The sequence below is a fragment of the Gopherus flavomarginatus genome, chromosome 20 (genome assembly GCF_025201925.1).
Source record: "Gopherus flavomarginatus isolate rGopFla2 chromosome 20, rGopFla2.mat.asm, whole genome shotgun sequence".
NCBI lineage: Eukaryota > Metazoa > Chordata > Testudines > Testudinidae > Gopherus > Gopherus flavomarginatus.
The window spans coordinates 604,659-624,680 of NC_066636.1; the positions used below are offsets into that span (position 1 = coordinate 604,659).

The window sequence follows — 20,022 nt, forward strand, 5'->3', positions numbered from 1 at the left end:
TGACCCCCCCATCCCTGCAGAATGAGCCCACTCACCCCCAGCTGTTCCTTCTCCCAAGGGTGACCCCAACCATCCCAAGGAACCTGCCCCCCCCCGTGACTCCATTGGGGCTCCCTCTGAGGGCATCAGACATACGACCCCTCTACCCCGGATCTCATTCACCCCCTCAGCTGCAGTTCTCAGGCCCCGGGTCCCCTTGGTGCCTCCTCCCCCCCCACCCCCGGAAATCAACCCTTTGTTCTAACCGCCCCTTCTCTCTCTCTCTCTCTCTCCAGCTCCTGCGTGTCCCCATCCCGGCCCAGGTGCAGTTTGAACTGGGTGAGCGTCACACTCAGAGCTTGGGGAGAATGGAGATAACCCGCCTCCCAGCTCCGCCCCCCCCCCCGATTCCCTGGGGCCAGATGGGGCAGGGGAGATCCTGAATCCCATTGCTTCCCGGCCCTCAGGGTCACCTCCCGGGCTCACCAACTGCCCCTGTAGATGCAGCTGCCTCTGGGATGGGACCTGGCAGCTGTTTACAGCAGCTTTGAACACGGAGCAAGGAGAATCCTGGGGGTGGACTAGCAGGGGCTGCTGATCGGGAGTGAGGGGCACTGGCAGGGCTGGGCTGGCAGGGGGCTGTGGCTCGGGAGTGAGGGGCACCGGCAGAGCTGGGGGGCAGGGCTGGGCTGGCAGGGGCTGCGGGTCGGGAGTGAGGGGCACCGGCAGGCCTGGGGGGGCAGGGCTGGGCTGGCAGGGGCTGCGGGTCGGGAGTGAGGGGCACCGGCAGAGCTGGGGGGCAGGGCTGGGCTGGCAGGGGCTGCGGGTCGGGAGTGAGGGGCACCGGCAGGCCTGGGGGGGCTGGCAGAGCTGGGGGTGGCCGTGGGAAAGGCCGGATGGGGGGGGGTGTAGCCGACCGGGGCCAGGCCCTGCCGAGCTGGCACAGGGAACCACCTGGTGGCCGACGCGCAGCCCTGCAGCCGTCTCTGAATGGCTGAACACGCCCCCCCTTTGGCCCCCAGGTCCCCCCCCACCTCCTGTGCGGCAGCAGGGAGCGGGCGGATTGACCAGGGGATGTCGCGGGGGAGTTTTGCTGGGACTGGCTGCGTGGGGGGGGGAAGAGCAGGGGGTGAGTTTAGGGGAGGGACCGGACCTGTGCCGGGAGGGGGCTGGGGCCAGGTGGGAAACTGGCCAAAGGCTGGAGGAGGAGCCGGGGGAGGGGGTGAGATGCTGGGGGGGTCAGTTTGGGGCTGGCTGGGAGCCCCAGGGCTGGGGTCTAAGCTCCCAGCCCCCCAGAGGGACCCGACTGGGGGTCCTGGTTGTACCCACAAGCCCAGCTTGGGGCCGTGTTCCTGACACGTAACAAACCTTCTGTGTCACTGGCTGAGAGTCCCGGGAATCGCGGGAAGTGGGGGGTGCAGGGCCCGACTCCCCCACAGTCCATGGCAGCCCCTCCCCATCACTGGCGTGGACCCCCCCACACACACCTGATTTACTAGGAAAGCCCCAGATCTTATTGGGCTGAAGCTGCTGCTGAGACCCAGGATTTGCCTTCACTTCCTGTCCCAAACGGGCAGAGAGCTGGGTCCCAGGCCCAGGCGAGGGATCCCCACATACCCAGCCCTGCCCCGCCCCCGCTTGGTGTGTGGCGATCAGGAAATCATGTAAGATCCAGGCTGGGGAGGGGGATGTGGGTCCGGCAGAGGGGAAGTTGGGGGAAGGCTGGGTCCTGGGGGGCTTTGGGAGTTGTCTCTTCCAAATACAGAACCGGAATTCTTCACTCGGCACCGGAAAAGACTCTCAATCCCTGGCTCAGGGCACTGCTGGGGTGAAGCTTGCAGCACCAGGGTCCCCGGCTGGGGGCACTGCTGTGGGGAAGCTCGCAGCACCAGGTCCTGGCTCAGGGCACTGCTGGGGTGCAGCTCGCAGCACCAGGGTCCCCAGCTCAGCCACTGCGGTGGGGAAGCTCACAGCGCCCTGTTCTCTCCCCATAGACCGGATCCGCCCAGAGCTGCTCCCGGACGAGACCCTGCGCCAGTTCCTGATCGACATCCAGAACTTCCAGGAGCCCGAGATCTCCCGGCAGCTGGAGGATTTCAGGTGGGTCCTACCAGGGGCTCCCAGGGAGGGTGAAGGGGGAGCGGGTGAGGGCGGGGCGGGCAGCAGGAGCCGGATTGGGGGGCGGGCAGGGGCTGGGCCTGGCTCACTGGGCCCCCCCCCAGGTCGAAGCGGATGATGGGGATGACGCCGGGCGAGCAGGAGCTGGCGGAGCTGGAGTCGTATCACACCCGGGATCGTGGGATCCGCGAGGCCAAGGAGAAGCAGCTGGCGGAGCTGCTGCTGGTGCGGCTGGATGAGATGCAGTGAGTGACCCCCCCTGGGACTCCCACCCCCCTCTGGCAGCCTGCCCAGGTCCCTCCCTGGGACCCCCACCGCCCTCCGCCAGCCTGCCCAGGTCCCCCTCCGGGACTCCCTGGGACCCCGGCCCCCACCCCCCTCCGCCAGCCTGCCCAGGTCCCCCCCCGGGACACTCTGGGACCCTCACCCCCCTCCGCCAGCCTGCCCAGGTCCCCCCCCCAGGGACTCCCTGGGACCCTGGCCCCCACCCCCCTCCACCAGCCTGCCCAGGTTTCCCCCCCGGGACTCCCTGGGACCCCCACCACCCTCCGCCAGCCTGCCCAGGTTTACTCCCACCCCCCAGGACTCCCTGGGACCCCGGCCCCCACCCCCCTCCACCAGCCTGGCCAGAGGGGAACCAGCTGTCCCCCCGCCCCGCCCTGCTGTAGCTGCCGGTTGCATCATCCCTGGGGCTGGATAAAGCCCCCGGCCTGGCCCCCTCCCGCTGCTGGAACATGCTTCCCTGCCCCACGGCCAGCCCCAGGGTCAGCGCCCCACGCCGCCATGCCAGTGAGTGCTGGGCCCCTGCTGGGCGGGGGCGGCTTATGCAGAAGGGGTGGAGGGCGGTGGGGCAGTTATCCGGGGGAGGGGGGTTATGCGGGGGGGGGGCAGGGGCGGGTTATGCAGGGGGTGGGTTATCCGGGGGCACAGGATACGTAGGGGAGTGGAGGTGGGTTATCCAGGGAGGTGGGTTATGCAGGGGGGTAGGAGCGGGTTATGGTGGGGGGGTTATGTGAGGAAGGGGGGGTTATCTGGGGGGGGTGGGTTATGCTGGGGGGGCAGGTTATGCAGGGGCGGGGGCTGCTGTGCACAGGACTCAAGGGGGGGGGTCAGGTCTCTGGAGTCAATAATTGACCCGGACACCTGGGTTCATGTTTCCCTGTTTCTTTCCAGCCCCACGATCTCCTCCGACGAGGAAAAAAGGTAAAACAAAGGGGGGGGGGGCATTGTGCCTCCAGGTCTCTACATGGGGGGGGTGAACCTGCCCCCTCCAGCAGGACGGGGGTTGTGGGGGGTGGATCACAGGTTCCTCTCACCCCTTTGATGTCCAGACAGCGATGCCAGATTCTGCAGCTTGGCCCCCCCTGGCCCCACACTGCAGCGCCGGGGGGGGGGGGGGCCTGATGCCCCATGGGAAATCTGGGGGGGGACTGAGCTTCCTGAACTGGGGTGCAGCCAAGATGTCTGAGATAGAGCCCCACCCCCTGAGAACAGCCCCCCTGCTGACCCCCCGTGGCAACCCCCCACTGATGTGCCCCACCCCCTGAGAACAGCCCCCCTTCTGACTCCCCGTGGCAACCTCCCACTGATGTGCCCCACCCCCCCAGAACAGCCCCCCCTTCTGACTCCCCCCTGGCAACCCCCCCACTGATGTGCCCCACCCCCCCAGCTCCGCGATTTTCGCCGCCATCGTGACCTATATGAAGCACCTGGGCGTTAAAACCAAACTGGGCGAGAGCAAGAAATCGAAAGGCAATTTCTTCCGCAAGAAGGTGAGATGCTGGGTGGGGGCTGGGAGCCCGGACGCCTGGGTTCTCCCCCGGCTCTGGGAGGGGAGTGGAGGCTGGTGGTCAGAGCAGGGGGGGCTGGGAGCCAGGACTCCTGGGTTCTCTCCCCCAGCTCTGGGAGGGGAGTGGGGGCTGGTGGTTAGAGCAGGGGGGGCTGGGAGCCAGGACTCCTGGGTTCACTCTCTGGCTGGAGGGGACTCACACCTAGTCCCCCTTGTCCCACCCCCATGGTCCCCTGTGTAGCGTGGGACAATTTAGGGACCGAGCCCTGTCACGGACTCACAGATTGTGCCCACGCCTGGCCCCGTGCGGTCCGTGGGGGGTGCCCCTTTCAGTGCGACAGCCCTTCTCGGGGGGGCCACTCTCTCTGGGGGTCAGGCCCCTCCACCTCCGGGAGTCGCACCTCTCTGAGCCTTAGCACATCTGTCTCTGCCGTGGGCCCCCCCAGGGAGTCCCCTCGCTCTGGGCCCCGGGGCCTCCTCGCCCCCGAAGGGGACGATCCCCCCCACCTCCGGCCCTGTTCTCTAGCCCGGGGTGACTCTCCCCCAGCGTAACACAGGAGGTTTATTGAGGGTTGAACCCAGCACAGGAAACTCTCCAGCCTCAGGCCTGGCCTCCCTCAGCCCAGCACATCCCAGTTCCCCTGCAGCCAGGGGGGCTCTGCCTGCTCCCCCTCCAGCCCTGAGCCCCCCTGCTTCCCAGCTGGGCCTCCGATACCCCCGGCCCCAAGCCCCCTCTGCCCATTGGCTTCTCTCCAGGGAAACAGGGTCATAAACCAGGTCCCCATGGCCTCCTCTGGCCCCTCTGGCTGGAGCCGGCTGGTCAGGTCACCGGGGTCCTCTCCCCGCAGCCCATTGTCCCCACTGGCCAGAACCGGCTGTGACTCCTGAGCCGGGTCTCCGGGTCACCAGGTCACCAGGCGCTGGGGTCTCCATCCTGCAGGCCATCGGCCGGGGTCCCAAGTTCCCTCTCTGGTCCTGTGTCCCAACAAACTCCCTCTCCCCTCCCCTCGTTAACCAGTAACACCTGGGGACACTGAGTCCCACCCCCCTGCATGCAACCACCTGGAAACCCCCCACTTCATCACAAGCCCCAGTCCTGCTTCCTGACCCACTGACTCACCTTCCCCCCAACTCTGCAGATGCCGGGGAGCCGGAAGCCCGAGGAGCCCCCCAAGCCGCGAAAGGGCTTCAGCCTGTTGGACGCCACGCGCTGGAACCGTGGGGACTCCCACAGTACGTGGGGGTGCCGGGGTCCCTGCCTCCACAGTCCTCTCTGCACCCCACTGGCTCTGCCCCTCCCAACCCCCCCAAATCACTCCCCCCACTGCCCCTTGTGTCCTCTGACTTTCACAGAGCCTGGGTCTCCTGTGCACCCATGGGTCTCCCAGGCCAGATTGTCCTGCCCCCACCCTCCTGACTCCCTGTGCCCCTCTGATCCCCGCTGCTCCCTGTGTGCCCCCCAGGTCCCTGTGACCCCTCCTGACTCCCTGTGCACCCCCCAGCTCCCTGTATGCCCCCCTGGGTCCCCGTGACCTCCCAATCCCCCTGACTCCCTATGCCCCCCCAGCTCCCTTTGTGCCCCCCAACCCCCCAGCTCCCTGTATGCCCCCCTGCATCCCCATGACCTTCCGATCCTCCCGAGTCCCTATGCCCCCCCAGCTTCCTTTGTGCCCCCCAACCCCCCCCCAGCTCCATGTGTGGCTCCCCGTGCCCCCCAACCCCCCAGCTCCCTGTATGCCCCCCTGGGTCCCCGTGACCTCCCAATCCCCCTGACTCCCTATGCCCCCCCAGCTCCCTTTGTGCCCCCCAACCCCCCAGCTCCCTGTATGCCCCCCTGCATCCCCATGACCTTCCGATCCTCCCAAGTCCCTATGCCCCCCCAGCTTCCTTTGTGCCCCCCAACCCCCCCCAGCTCCATGTGTGGCTCCCCGTGCCCCCCAATCCCCCAACTCCCTGTGTGCCCCCCAAACCCCCAGCTCCACGTGTGGCCCCCCCATCCCCCGACTCTCTTTGCCCCCTCGATCCCCCTCTGACTGCCTGTGTACTGCAACCCCCCCCCAGCTCCATGTGTGCCCCCAAATTTGAAGCTCTGAGCACATCCGAAATCCCCGACTTCCGGGATGTTATGGGGCACCTTGTCCTACCCCCTGCCCGCTTCTGCTCTGTTCCCAGTGCCCCCCACTCTCTATGAGCCAGGCCGTGCCCTGGGCCCCGCTCAGCTCCCCAGGGGCTCCGGGCCCAGGGGGGCCCTGCTGGGGTGCTAGTCCCAGGGGGGCTGTGGGGCTCTGCGGAGGCCCCCCCACTTCTACCCCCTTCAGCCTGTCGCTCTCCCTCGCTCTTCTCTCTTGCAGATTCCGATTTCAGACAAAGCAAAGTCCCCGAGGGTGAAGGTACTGGCCCCCCCCAGCCCCATGCATGGCCCCCCCAGGGCACCCAAGCCTGGGCACCTGTCCCTGTAACCTCATTAACTCTTCTCATAAATGGTGTGTCTCCTTCTCACCTGGGGGGCAGGGCTCTGGGCTGCATCCCCTAATACACTAACCCTGTCACCCCAACCATCAGTTACTGACCCTCCATCCCCCCCACTGCCCCAGCTTGCAGCCGCTCCCCCCCGCCCCCCCGTCTGTGTCCAGTGCCACTCGGCTGCGTGTGGAGTTCAGCTGCCTAGTGGTTAGAGCGGGGGGGGGCTGGGAGCCAGGACTCCTGGGTTCACTTCCCAGCTCTGGGAGGGGAGCGGGGGCTGGTGGTTAGAGCAGAGGGGGCTGGGAGCCAGGACTCCTGGGTTCTCTCCCCGGCTCTGGGAGGGGAGTCGGGGCTGGTGGTTAGAGCAGGGGGGCCTGGGAGCCAGGACTCCTGGGTTCTCTCCCTGGCTCTGGGAGGGGAGTGGGGTGTAGTGGTTAAAGCAGGGGATTCATGCTGATTTGAGGGAGTGTCTTTGAGTGACTGACCTGCCCCCACATCTCCCTCCAGCGGAGAAGGCCACGGCCCCAGAGCGGAAGGGTCTCAAGTTGTTGGAGCGCAGCGAGAGCCGGACCAAGGGGGCCACGTCTGGGACCCCAGGGCTTGACCCCCCCGGAGTTTCTGTGACCGTGAACCCCCCTCTGGGGGAGGGGACCGATGGGGAGGGTAAGAGATGAGGGAGGGGCTGGGGAGGACGTGGAGGAGAAGGGACCAGACATACGGGGGGGGGGTGGAAGGAGCAGGGGAAGGGAGGAGGGGCTACAGCATTGTGGGGGTTGGTGTTGGCCCCCCAGCAACCATCTCCTGTTCTCCCCCCCTCCCCTCCCAGGGTTGGAGCCCCAGTGTCCCGTGGAGCCGGGGGAGGCCCCCCCCAGCGAGCAGCCCCCCGAGGACAATGCTGAGAACGATAGGTGAGAACTGGGGGGGCCACCCTGAGGTGCCTCTCCCCCGCTCTGTGCTCTGCAGTCCCTTCCCCCGTCTGTCTGTCCCCCTCTCTGCTCTTCACTCCTGCCCCTGCATGCCCCCACCCGGGGATCTCACTGGGGGGCTGACTGCCCCGAGAGGTGGGCGGGGTGGGAGGTTTCACTACTGCCCTGCCCCATTCATGGCCCCCCCGGCTCTGGGAGGGGAGTGGGGGCTGGTGATTAGAGCAGGGCGGGCTGGGCGCCAGGACTCCTGGATTCTCTCCCTGGTTTGGGGGGAGTGGTGTCTAGTGGTTAGAGCAGGGGGAGCTGGGAGCCAGGACCCTTGGGTTCTCTCCTTGGTTCAGGGGGGAGTGGTGTCTAGTGGTTAGAGCAGGGGGAGCTGGGAGCCAGGACCCTTGGGTTCTCTCCCTGGTTCGGGGGGAGTGGGGTCTAGTGGTTAGAATGCCTCTGTCTGTATCATTTGGGGGGGTCCCTCCTGGGCCAGGCAGCCCCCTCCCCCACAGTTAACACTCCTCTTCTCCTGCTGTTTCTTCCTAGAAAATGGAAAAGGTCGGTGACCCCCCTGGAGCCCCCCTATTTGCATGTTTGTGGGGACAGGCTGGTTCCACAGGGAGAATAATTTATAGACACCCACGGGCTGAGCTAAGTACCCGGTTCTCATCCTGCCGGGCCCCCTAGCGCCCCCTAGCGCCGGGGAGAGAACCCCCATACTGCCCCCCAGTGCCTCCTAGCGCCAGGGAGAGCGCCCCCTACAGCCCCCCAGCGCCCCCTAGTGTCGGGGAGGAGGCCCCCCTACTGCCCCCCTACTGCTCCCTAGCGCCAGGGAGAGCGCCTCCTACTGCCCCCCAGCGCCCCCTCGTGTCGGGGAGAGCACCTCCTACTGCCCCCTCGAGCTGGGAAGAGCGCCCCCTACTGCCCCCACAGCGCCCCATAGTGCTGTGGAGAACAGCCCCCCTACTGCCCCCTAGCGCCGTGCTGGGGCATCGGGCCAGCCCTGACTGCCGGGGAGAGCACCCCCAGAGCACCCCCTAGCGCTGCATTGGGGTCAGCACTAGTGCCAGGGACAGCGCCCCCTACTGAGCCCCCCGCCCCCGCTTCCTGCAGCATGACCCCCTTCCGGAGGCTGGTGCATGGCTCTGGGGCCTTGGTCTGATGCATGAATAACCCCTGCCCCACATCTTCACACCTTGTGCCTGACCTTGTCTCCCAATCCTTGCTTCTCATTGGCTGTTCCACCCCCCTTGCTTCTCCCATTGGTCCATTCGTATTCTCTGTGGCTTCTCCTTCTCTGTGATTGGATGATTCTGTCTCCCATGGCTGGTTACGATGCCCCCCTCATGTCTGCTTGGTTTGTGGGTTCCCCCTCCCCCTTTATGGCTGGTCCCATCTGGGACTCCCCTGTCCACGCCCCACCCCTCCTTGTCCCCCTCGTCCGTGGCTGGTCCGGTCCTTGTCCCCCCTGTCTGTGGCTGGTCCCATCCTTGTCCCCCCGTCCGTGGCTGGTCTGGTCCATGTCACCCCCATCCTTGCCTGGTCCCCCCACCCGTGGCTGGTCTCTGTCCCCTGGTCCGTGGCTGGTCCGGTCCTTGTCCCCCCTGTCCGTGGCTGGTCTGGTCTCCGTCCCCCGGTCCTGGCTGGTCCGGTCCGTGGCTGGTCCGGTCTTTGTCCCCCGGTCCGTGGCTGGTCCGGTCCTTGTCCCCCCTGTCCGTGGCTGATCTCTGTCCCCCTGTCCGTGGCTGGTCCGGTCCTTGTCCCCCTGTCCGTGGCTGGTCTGGTCTCCGTCCCCCGGTCCGTGGCTGGTCCGGTCCGTGGCTGGTCCGGTCTCCGTCCCCCCGTCCATGGCTGGTCTCCGTCCCCCGGTCCGTGGCTGGTCTGGTCCTTGTCCCCCCGTCCGTGGCTGGTCTGGTCTCTGTCCCCCGGTCCGTGGCTGCTCCGGTCCGTGGCTGCTCCGGTCCTTGTCCTCCCGTCCGTGGCTGGTCCGGTCCGTGGCTGGTCCGGTCTCTGTCCCCCCGTCTGTGGCTGGTCTGGTCCGTGTCCCCCCGTCCGTGGCTGGTCTGGTCCGTGTCCCCCCGTCCGTGGCTGGTCCGTGTCCCCCATCTGTGGCTGGTCTGATCTCTGTCCCCCCGCCCGTCGCTGGTCCGGTCCGTGGCTGGTCCGTGTCCCCCCGTCTGTGGCTGGTCTGATCTCTGTCCCCCCGCCCGTGGCTGGTCCGTCCCCCCGCCCGTGGCTGTCCGCGCCCGCAGGCTGTCGGGGAGGCTGGGCCGGTCGGAGAGCCTGCGTGTGACCGAGCGGAAGCGCTCGCAGCGCGGCTCTGCCAAGGGGAAGCAGCCGCGTTCCCGCAGCGACGTGGACCTCGAGGCGGCCGCCCGCGCCGGGGAGCTGCAGGAGAGACCCCCCCTGGGGCCGGGGCGCCTGAGGCCCAGCAGCGTCACGTAGGTGCCAGGGAGCCCCCAGCCCATGGATTCACGCTTCGCAGGCCAGCGGAGCGGGGGGGGCTGGGGGCAGGGGCTTGCGGGGGCCTTGGGGCGCAGCCCTCCCTGCTCTCAGCCACCCTCTCCCCACAGCCCGGAGCCCGGGGGGGCTGGCGGAGGGGAGCCCCCGCCGTCCTTTCTGCTTCCCCAGTCTGAGGAGACTGAGCCGCGCGTTTCGGAGCTGGAGCCGGAGCCGCCGACCTGGCGCCAGCGGGTCCCACCCGACGCCCTCCTCAGGCTGAAGAAAGGAGAAGTCAAGCGGCAGGAGGTCATCAACGGTGGGTGGGGAGAGACCTCGGCCCCAGAGTGCCACCCCTGACTCCTCCCGGCCCCCCAACTCCCCCTGGTCCCCCAGCTCCCAGCCCCTGATTCCTGCCCCCCTCTCCCACCCGTCCCCGCACTCCCTGGCTCCCGCACCCCAACTCCTCCCCAGTCCCCAACTCCCCCCAGCCCCCCAAATCCCCCTAGCCCCTTGATTCCTGTTCCCTCCACTTCCTGGCTCCCACCCCAGCCCCCCAAGTCCCCCGTGGCACCCTGATTTCTGCCCCTGCCCCCCAACTCCTCCCTGGTTCCTGGCCCTGGCTCCCACCCCTGCCCCCTAACTCCTGCCGATGGCCCCCCAGTTTCCCCACACAGTCCCCCAACAACTGCCCAGCTTTCCACACATCCCCAGACCCCCACCAATGGTAGGTGGGGTGGAGACCCCCACAACTCTCCAAGTTTCCCCCAAACCTTGCACCCCCCTGTCAGGGGGAGTGGAGTGAGAGCCCCCAGCCTGACCTCCCTGTGCCCCCCCAGAGCTGTTCCTCACCGAACACGCCCACGTGCGGATGCTGCGGGTGCTGCTGGAGCTTTTCTACCAGCCGCTGCTCAGCGAAGGATTCTTCCAGGAGCCCGAGCTGGCCAACATCTTCCCCGGCCTGGACGACCTGATGGACGCACACAGTGAGCGGGGCTGGGGGGCAGGGCTGGGGGGGGACCACATGCAAAGTGTGGGGCTGAGGGCGGGTGGGGGCAGGGAGCATGGGCAGGGGGAGGGGCAGGGAGTGTGGGCAGGGGTGTGGCGGGGGAGGGGCAGGGGGTATGGCTGGGGGCAGGGTGGGGGTATGGCTGGGGGAGGGATGGGGGCAGAGAGCATGGACAGGGGGTGTCGCTGGGGGAGGGGTGTGGGCAGCGGTGTGGCGGGGGAGGGCAAGGGGTATGGGTGGGGGCAGGGAGTGTGGGCAGGGGTGTGGCGGGGGAGGGTGGGAGCAGGAAGCACGAACAGGGGGTGTCGCTGGGGGGTGCTGGCTGGCTCTGATCCCCCCCAACCCTCCCCCCCCCCGCAGCCCTGTTCCTCGAGAGCCTGAAGAAGCTTCGGGAGGAGAGCGACTGCGTCATCGCTGAGATCGGGGACACGCTGCTGGCCCGGGTACGGGGGGGCGGGGAGCCTGGGCTGGGGGAGGGGGGGAGTAACGGGGGGGGGCGGGGAGCCAGGGCTGGGGGCGGGGGGGAGTAACCGGGGGGGGCGCGGGGAGCCAGGGCTGGGGGCGGGGGGGAGTAACCGGGTGGGGGGGCGGGGAGCCAGGGCTGGGGGCGGGGGGGAGTAACCGGGTGGGGGGGCGGGGAGCCAGGGCTGGGGGCGGGGGGGAGTAACCGGGTGGGGGGGCGGGGAGCCAGGGCTGGGGGCGGGGGGGAGTAACCGGGTGGGGGGGCGGGGAGCCAGGGCTGGGGGCGGGGGGGAGTAACCGGGGGGGCGGGGGGGGCAGAGCCACAGGCAGGTGACGCCCCCTGTGCCCCCCCAGTTTGACGGCACCGAGGGCAGCTGGTTCCAGAAGCTCTCGGCCCGGTTCTGCAGCCGCCAGTCGTTCGCGCTGGAGCAGCTCAAGGCCAAGCAGCGCCGGGAGCCGCGTTTCAGCCAGTTCATCCAGGTACGGGGGCCTGGCCCTGCGCCCCCCCCCGGCCCCACCCAGTCCCCCCGGCCCTGCGCCCGCCCAGCCCAGCCCCCTGGCCCTGCACCCCCGGCCCCGCCCAGCCCCCCAGCCCTGCACAGCCCCCCCCGCCTGCGCCCCCCCCCAGCCCTGCCCAGCCCCCACAGCCCTGCGCCCCCCCGGCCCTGCCCAGCCCCCCCGGCCCTGCGCCCCCCACGGCCCTGACCCCCCGGCCCTGCACCCCCTGGCCCCACCCAGCCCCCCGGCCTGCACCTACACCCCCCAGCCTGCGCCCCCCGGCCCTGCCCAGCCCCCCTGGCCCTGCACCCCCGGCCCTGCCCAGCCCCCCTGGCCCTGCACCCCCGGCCCCACCCAGCCCCCCAGCCCTGCACAGCCCCCCCGGCCTGCGCCCCCCCCCGGCCCTGCCCAGCCCCCAGCCCGCACCTGCGCCCCCCACGGCCCTGCCCAGCCCCCCGGCCCTGCGCCCCCCGGCCCTGCCCAGCCCCCCTGGCCTGCTCCCCCCGGCCCTCCAGCTCTCAGCCCGCACCTGCACCCCCCGGCCCTGCCCAGCCCCCCCTGGCCTGCGCCCCCCGGCCCTGCCCAGCCCCCCTGACCCTGCACAGCCCCCCGGCCCCCAGCCTTCCCCCCCGGCCCTGCACAGCCCCCCGGCCCCCAGCCTTCCCCCCAGCCCGCCCCTCGGCCTTGCACAGCCCTCTGGCCCTGCGCCCCCCTGGCCTGCGCCCCCGATCTTCCCCCCCCAGCCCACCCCCCGGCCCTGCACAGCACCCTGGCCCTGCACCCTCCAGCTCCCAGCCTGCCACCTGGCCCTGCACAGCCCCCCGGCCCTGTGCCTCCCGGCCTACCCCACATCCCTGCACCCCCTGTAGGCAGCTGGAGCAGCCCCCCCCCCCCCAAGTCACACCCCCTGATTGCCACCACATAGACACTGGTGCAATACACAGGGAAACTGAGGCACAGGCAGCTCTCATGCAGAACAGTCAGACTCACATAGGCTCACATAGAACATAACAAGGGAAAATCCCCACTTCCTCATGCCCCCAGCCTGCCCCCCCGGCCCCCAGCCTGCCCCCCCTGCCCTGCCCTGCCCTGTCCCAGCCTCCAGCCTGCGGCCCCGGCCCTGTCCAGCCCCCTTGCCCTGCCCTGTCCCAGCGGCCCTGTCCCAGCGGCCCTGTCCCAGCCCCCCTGCCCTGCGCCCCCGGCCCTGCCCAGCCCCCATGCCCTGCCCCCCCGGCCCTGCCCTGCCCTGTCCCAGCGGCCCTGTCCCAGCGGCCCTGCCCAGCCCCCCTGCCCTGCGCCCCTGGCCCTGCCCAGCCCCCCTGCCCTGCCCCCCCTGCCCTGCCCTGTCTCAGCGGCCCTGTCCCAGCGGCCCTGCCCTGCGCCCCCGGCCCTGCCCAGCCCCCCTGCTCTGCCCCCCCTGCCCTGCCCTGTCTCAGCGGCCCTGTCCCAGCGGCCCTGCTCTGCCCCCCCGGCCCTGCCCTGCCCCGTCCCAGCGGCCTGTCCCCGCAGGAGGCGGAGAGCCAGGCTCGCTGCCGGAGGCTGCAGCTGAAGGACATCATCCCCATCGAGATGCAGCGGCTCACCAAGTACCCGCTGCTGCTGGAGAACATCGCCAAGTACACGGGTGAGGGGCCGCGGGGGCAGGAGGTGCCATGCGGGGAGAGGAAAGGGGGGCTGGCTGAGGGCTGCGGGAAGGGGGGGTGGGACAGGGGCTGGCTGGGGGGCGGCCGGGACAGGGACTGGCTGGGGGGCTGGCTGAGGACTGCGGGAAGGGGGGGTGGAACAGGGACTGGCTGGGGGGCAGCCGGGGGCTGGCTGGGGGCAGGGGGGGTGAGACCAGGACTGGCTGGCTGGGGGGCTGGCCGGGGGCAGGGGAGTGGGACAGGGACTGGCTGGCTGGGGGCCAGGGGGCTGGCTGGGGGCCGGGGGGGTGGGACAGGGCCTGGCTGGGGGGCGGCCGGGGGCGCTGACTGACCCAGCCTGTCCCTGCAGAGGAGCAGGACGAGCAGGCAAAGGTGCAGCGGGCGGCCGAGTGCTGTCGGCAGATCCTCAACCACGTCAACCAGGAGGTGCGGTACATGGAGAACCTCATGGTGAGGCCCCCCCCCCCCACCGTCTTTCTGGCCACGCCTGGCCGCCCTCCACACCCCCGTCCGGACTTAACGCCCCCGTCCGTCCAGCTGGCCTTAACGCTCCCCCCCCGTCCGTCCAGCCGGCCTTAACGCCCCCGCCCCAGCCGTCCAGCCGGCCTTAACGCATTGACGGGGGATGTCGCGGGGGAGTTTTGCCGGGACTGGCTGCGTGGGGGGGGGCAGAGCAGGGGGTGAGTTTAGGGGAGGGACGGGACCTGTGCCGGGAGGGGGCTGGGGCCAGGTGGGAAACTGGCCAAAGGCTGGAGGAGGAGCCGGGGGAGGGGGTGAGATGCTGGGGGGGTCAATTTGGGGCTGGCTGGGAGCCCCAGGCCTGGGGTCTAAGCTCCTTGCCCCCCAGAGGGACCCGACTGGGGGTCCTGGTTGTACCCACAAGCCCAGCTTGGGGCCGTGTTCCTGACACATAACAAACCTTCTGTGTCACTGGCTGAGAGTCCCGGGAATCGCGGGAAGTGAGGGGTGCAGGGCCCGACTCCCCCACAGTCCGTGGCAGCCCCCCCCCCATCCAGCCAGCCAGCCTTAACCCCCCCGTCCCGCCCTGCCCCCACAGAAGCTGAAGGATTATCAGAAGCGCCTGGATCTCTCCAGCCTGAAGCAGAGCTCGGACCCGCTGCTCAGCGAGTTCAAGGTGGGGCCTTGCCCGGCCAGAGGGGTAGGGGGCTGGCTGGGGGTGGGGGGGCACTGGGGGCGAGGTGCTGGCTGTGGGGTCAGGGGTACACTAAGGGATGGGGGGGCTGGCTGTGGGGTCAGGGAGGCACTGGGGCCGGGCGCTGTCTATGGGGTCAGGGGGCACTGTGGGTGGGGCACTGTCTATGGGGTCAGGGGTACACTAGGGGGCGGGCGGCTGTCTATGGGGTCAGGGGTACACTAAGGGATGGGGGGGCTGGCTGTGGGGTCAGGGAGGCACTGGGGCCGGGCGCTGTCTATGGGGTCAGGGGGCACTGTGGGTGGGGCACTGGCTATGGGGTCAGGGGTACACTAGGGGGCGGGCGGCTGTCTATGGGGTCAGGGGTACACTAAGGGATGGGGGGGCTGGCTGTGGGGTCAGGGAGGCACTGGGGCCGGGCGCTGTCTATGGGGTCAGGGGGCACTGTGGGTGGGGCACTGGCTATGGGGTCAGAGGTACACTAGGGGGCAGGCGGCTGTCTGTGGGGTCAGGGGTACACTAAGGGATGGGGGGGCTGTCTGTGGGGTTAGGGAGGCACTGGGGCTGGGCGCTGTCTATGGGGTCAGGGGGCACTGTGGGTGGGGCACTGGCTATGGGGTCAGGGGTACACTAGGGGGCGGGCGGCTGGCTGTGGGGTCAGAGGTACACTAGGGGGCAGGCGGCTGTCTGTGGGGTCAGGGGTACACTAAGGGATGGGGGGGGCTGGCTGTGGGGTCAGGGAGGCACTGGGGCCGGGCGCTGTCTATGGGGTCAGGGGGCACTGTGGGTGGGGCACTGGCTATGGGGTCAGGGGTACACTAGGGGGCAGGCGGCTGTCTGTGGGGTCAGGGGTACACTAAGGGATGGGGGGGCTGGCTGTGGGGTCAGGGAGGCACTGGGGCTGGGCGCTGTCTATGGGGTCAGGGGGGCACTGTGGGTGGGGGCACTGGCTATGGGGTCAGGGGTACACTAGGGGGGCGGGCGGCTGGCTGTGGGGTCAGGGGTACACTAGGGGGCGGGCGGCTGTCTGTGGGGTCAGGGGTACACTAAGGGATGGGGGGGCTGGCTGTGGGGTCAGGGAGGCACTGGGGCCGGGCGCTGTCTATGGGGTCAGGGGGCACTGTGGGTGGGGCACTGGCTATGGGGTCAGGGGTACACTAGGGGGCAGGCGGCTGTCTGTGGGGTCAGGGGTACACTAAGGGATGGGGGGGCTGGCTGTGGGGTCAGGGAGGCACTGGGGCCGGGCGCTGTCTATGGGGTCAGGGGGCACTGTGGGTGGGGCACTGGCTATGGGGTCAGGGGTACACTAGGGGGCGGGCGGCTGGCTGTGGGGTCAGAGGTACACTAGGGGGCAGGCGGCTGTCTGTGGGGTCAGGGAGGCACTGGGGCCGGGCGCTGTCTATGGGGTCAGGGGGCACTGTGGGTGGGGCACTGGCTATGGGGTCAGGGGTACACTAGGGGGCGGGCGGCTGGCTGTGGGGTCAGAGGTACACTAGGGGGCAGGCGGCTGTCTGTGGGGTCAGGGGTACACTAAGGGATGGGGGGGCTGGCTGTGGGGTCAGGGAGGCACTGGGGGCCGGGCGCTGTCTATGGGGTCAGGGGGCACTGTGGGTGGGGCACTGGCTATGGGGTCAGGGGTACACTAGGGGGCGGGCGGCTGTCTATGGGGTCAGGGGTACACTAAGGGATGGGGGGGCTGGCTGTGGGGTCAGGGAGGCACTGGGGCCGGGCGCTGTCTATGGGGTCAGGGGGCACTGTGGGTGGGGCACTGTCTATGGGGTCAGGGGTACACTAGGGGGCGGGCGGCTGTCTATGGGGTCAGGGGTACACTAAGGGATGCGGGGGCTGGCTGTGGGGTCAGGGAGGCACTGGGGCCGGGCGCTGTCTATGGGGTCAGGGGGCACTGTGGGTGGGGCACTGGCTGTGGGGTCAGAGGTACACTAGGGGGCAGGCGGCTGTCTGTGGGGTCAGGGGTACACTAAGGGATGGGGGGGGCTGTCTGTGGGGTCAGGGAGGCACTGGGGCCGGGCGCTGTCTATGGGGTCAGGGGGCACTGTGGGTGGGGCACTGGCTGTGGGGTCAGAGGTACACTAGGGGGCAGGCGGCTGTCTGTGGGGTCAGGGGTACACTAAGGGATGGGGGGGCTGGCTGTGGGGTCAGGGAGGCACTGGGGCCGGGCGCTGTCTATGGGGTCAGGGGCACTGTGGGTGGGGCACTGTCTATGGGGTCAGGGGTACACTAGGGGGCGGGCGGCTGTCTATGGGGTCAGGGGTACACTAAGGGATGCGGGGGCTGGCTGTGGGGTCAGGGAGGCACTGGGGCCGGGCGCTGTCTATGGGGTCAGGGGGCACTGTGGGTGGGGCACTGGCTGTGGGGTCAGAGGTACACTAGGGGGCAGGCGGCTGTCTGTGGGGTCAGGGGTACACTAAGGGATGGGGGGGCTGTCTGTGGGGTCAGGGAGGCACTGGGGCCGGGCGCTGTCTATGGGGTCAGGGGGCACTGTGGGTGGGGCACTGGCTGTGGGGTCAGAGGTACACTAGGGGGCAGGCGGCTGTCTATGGGGTCAGGGGTACACTAAGGGATGCGGGGGCTGGCTGTGGGGTCAGGGAGGCACTGGGGCCGGGCGCTGTCTATGGGGTCAGGGGGCACTGTGGGTGGGGCACTGGCTATGGGGTCAGGGGTACACTAGGGGGCGGGCGGCTGGCTGTGGGGTCAGGGGTACACTAGGGGGCGGGCGGCTGTCTATGGGGTCAGGGGTACACTAAGGGATGGGGGGGCTGGCTGTGGGGTCAGGGAGGCACTGGGGCCGGGCGCTGTCTATGGGGTCAGGGGGCACTGTGGGTGGGGCACTGGCTATGGGGTCAGGGGTACACTAGGGGGCGGGCGGCTGGCTGTGGGGTCAGAGGTACACTAGGGGGCAGGCGGCTGTCTATGGGGTCAGGGGTACACTAAGGGATGGGGGGGCTGGCTGTGGGGTCAGGGAGGCACTGGGGCCGGGCGCTGTCTATGGGGTCAGGGGGCACTGTGGGTGGGGCACTGGCTATGGGGTCAGGGGTACACTAAGGGACGGGGGGGGCTGGCTGTAGGGTCAGGGGGATCTGTTCCCATCTAACACTCCCCCCCAGAACATGGATATCACCAAGCGGAACCTGGTGCACGAGGGGGGGCTGACCTGGCGCGTCAGTAAGGACAAGGCTGTGGGTGAGTGACGGGGGTCGGGGGGGCAGGGAGGTGGGGGGGGCCAGGCTTGGGGGGGCAGGACTCGGGGAGTTGGGGTGTGAGTACACTGGGAGCAGGAGGCACATGGGGCTGTGAGGGGTGGAGGGCTTGGAACCGGGAGGTGGATGGGGGGCTCCGGGAGCTGGGAAGCGCCTCCCCCGCTGACCCCCACTGCCGCCCCAGACGTGCACGTGCTGCTCCTGGACGACATCCTGGTGCTGCTGCAACGGCAGGAGGAGCGGCTGGTTCTTCGGTGCCATAGCCGCCCCCCCGGCCCCACACCTGAGCCCCGGCAGGTCCTGAGCCCCATCATCAAACTCAGCTCTGCCATGACCCGCGACGTGGCCACAGGTCAGCAGCCGGGGGGCTCCAGGGGGGACAGCCTGGGAGGTTCTGGGGGGGCAGCCTGAGGGGCTCGAGGGGGATCTCTGGGGGGCAGCCTGGAGGGTTTGGGGGCACAAGGGCAGCCTTGGGGGGCTCCCTGCCCCCCTACTGTGATGCTCCAACTGTGGGCGAGGGAGGAACCCTTGCTGAGCCTGAACTAATCGCTCGGGGGGCTGCCCCAGTCCGTGCCCCCCCACCACCCAGGCAGGCTGAGCGGATGGTGCTGGGGGTGGGAGCAGGGCCGGCTTTAGGCCCCTTTCCACCAGTTCCCCTGAATCAGGCCCCGCGCCCCGTGAGGATCCCTTCCCTGGCTAGAGGCGCCTTGTTCATCTTTACTCACCTGGCGGCGCTGCGGGTCTCCAGCGGCACTTCGGCGGCGGGTCCTTCGGTGCCGCCGGAGATCCGGAGCGAGTGACGGACCCAGAGCACCGCCTGCCCCGTGAGCACAAGCCCCACGGGTTTTTCTACGGGTGTTGGTGGTGGTTTGGTTTGGTTTTTTTTTAGTCATCCCTGCTGGGGCCCCGTCGAAACTGTTCAAATTGGGCCCCGCACTTCCTAAAGCCGGCCCTGGGCGGGAGGGGCATTGGGTGGGGTCTGTGAACCTGGGGGGGCACTGCGGAACCCCGCTCTGATTGGCCCCTCCCCTGCCAGACCGCAAGGCCTTTTACGTCATCTTCAGCTGGGAGTTTGGAGCCCAAATCTACGAGCTGGTGGCCCAGACGGTGTCAGAGAGAAAGAAGTGAGACGGCGGGGTGGGGGTGGGGGCAGGGCTGGGTTAGTAGGGGCTGCGGGTCGGGAGTGAGGGGCACTGGCAGAGCTGCGGGGGGCAGGGCTGGGCTGGCAGGGGCTGTGGTTCTGGAGTGAGGGGCACCGGCAGAGCAGCGGGGGGTGCAGGGCTGGACTGACGGGCTGCGGGTCGGGAGTGAGGGGCACCGGCAGAGCGGGGGGGGGGGGGCAGGGCTGGGATAATAGGGCTGTGGCACGAGCAGGGTGGGGGGCAGGGCTGGGATAGCAGGGGCTGCGGGTCGGGAGTGAGAGGCACCGGCTGAGTGGGGGTGGGGTGGCAGGGCTGGGCTGACAGGGCTGCGGGTCGGGAGTGAGGGGCATGGGCTGAGCTGGGGTGGCAGGGCTGGGCTGACAGGGCTGCGGGTCGGGAGTGAGGGGCACCGGCTGAGTGGGGGTGGGGTGGCAGGGCTGGGCTGACGGGCTGCGGGTCGGGAGTGAGGGGCATGGGCTGAGCTGGGGTGGCAGGGCTGGGCTGACAGGGCTGCGGGTCGGGAGTGAGGGGCACCGGCTGAGTGGGGGTGGGGTGGCAGGGCTGGGCTGACGGGCTGCGGGTCGGGAGTGAGGGGCACCGACAGAGCTTTCTCCCCTCTCCGGTCCCTAGCTGGTGTGCTCTGATCAGCGAGACAGCCGGGTCTCTGAAGCTTCCGGGGTCCAATCACCAGAAACCGCGTCGTGCTGCCCCGAGTCTGTCAGCCCCGTACAGCCCCAGCTAGTGAGTGCAGTGGATGTGTGGGGCTGGGGGCTGGTTATATTGGAACCCAGTGGCTGGCTCTGGGGTGGGGCTGGGTGTGTGTGTCACAGAGTGTGGGAGATAGGGGCCCTGCACCCCCACTCCCTGCGACTCACCGGGACTCCCAGCCAGCCAGTAACACAGGTTTGTTAGACAAAAGGAACACGGCCCCAAGCAGGGCTTGTAGGTACAGAGAACGGGACCCCTCAGCCAGGTCCATCTTGGTGGGTGGGGAGCCCAGACCCTGGTTCTGGCCTCCCTCCATTTCCCCAGCCAGCTCCAAACTGAAACTCACCAGCCCCTCCTCTGGGCTTGTCCCTTCCCGGGCCAGGAGGTCACCTGATCTCTTTGTTCTCCAACACCTTCAGCTGGCACCTTGCCGGGGGGGGGGGGGGGGGGGCCAGGCCAGCGGGAGACTGGGGGGTCGGCCATTCTC

The 20,022-nt window shown here is 69.3% G+C and overlaps 1 protein-coding gene across 5 annotated transcripts in view; it reads left to right on the forward strand.

Annotated features, from left to right (window-relative positions):
- The window catches only part of ARHGEF1 (Rho guanine nucleotide exchange factor 1), a 117,461-nt gene that overhangs the window by 4,542 nt on the left and 92,897 nt on the right, over positions 1-20,022 (forward strand). For 3 of the 5 annotated variants that reach the window (XM_050930460.1, XM_050930459.1, XM_050930458.1), the window contains exons 7-26: positions 276-318; positions 1,974-2,079; positions 2,202-2,342; positions 3,271-3,300; positions 3,767-3,869; positions 5,026-5,119; positions 6,238-6,276; positions 6,857-7,012; positions 7,176-7,257; positions 9,837-10,021; positions 10,542-10,688; positions 11,072-11,154; positions 11,528-11,653; positions 13,181-13,295; positions 13,664-13,764; positions 14,372-14,449; positions 17,593-17,668; positions 17,870-18,037; positions 18,722-18,809; positions 19,458-19,568. In XM_050930460.1, coding sequence (XP_050786417.1) covers positions 276-318; positions 1,974-2,079; positions 2,202-2,342; positions 3,271-3,300; positions 3,767-3,869; positions 5,026-5,119; positions 6,238-6,276; positions 6,857-7,012; positions 7,176-7,257; positions 9,837-10,021; positions 10,542-10,688; positions 11,072-11,154; positions 11,528-11,653; positions 13,181-13,295; positions 13,664-13,764; positions 14,372-14,449; positions 17,593-17,668; positions 17,870-18,037; positions 18,722-18,809; positions 19,458-19,568 — 2,072 coding nt within the window. The remainder of the gene's footprint in view (positions 1-275; positions 319-1,973; positions 2,080-2,201; positions 2,343-3,270; positions 3,301-3,766; positions 3,870-5,025; positions 5,120-6,237; positions 6,277-6,856; positions 7,013-7,175; positions 7,258-9,836; positions 10,022-10,541; positions 10,689-11,071; positions 11,155-11,527; positions 11,654-13,180; positions 13,296-13,663; positions 13,765-14,371; positions 14,450-17,592; positions 17,669-17,869; positions 18,038-18,721; positions 18,810-19,457; positions 19,569-20,022) is intronic. The other 2 variants (XM_050930461.1, XM_050930462.1) reach the window with 2 other exon arrangements.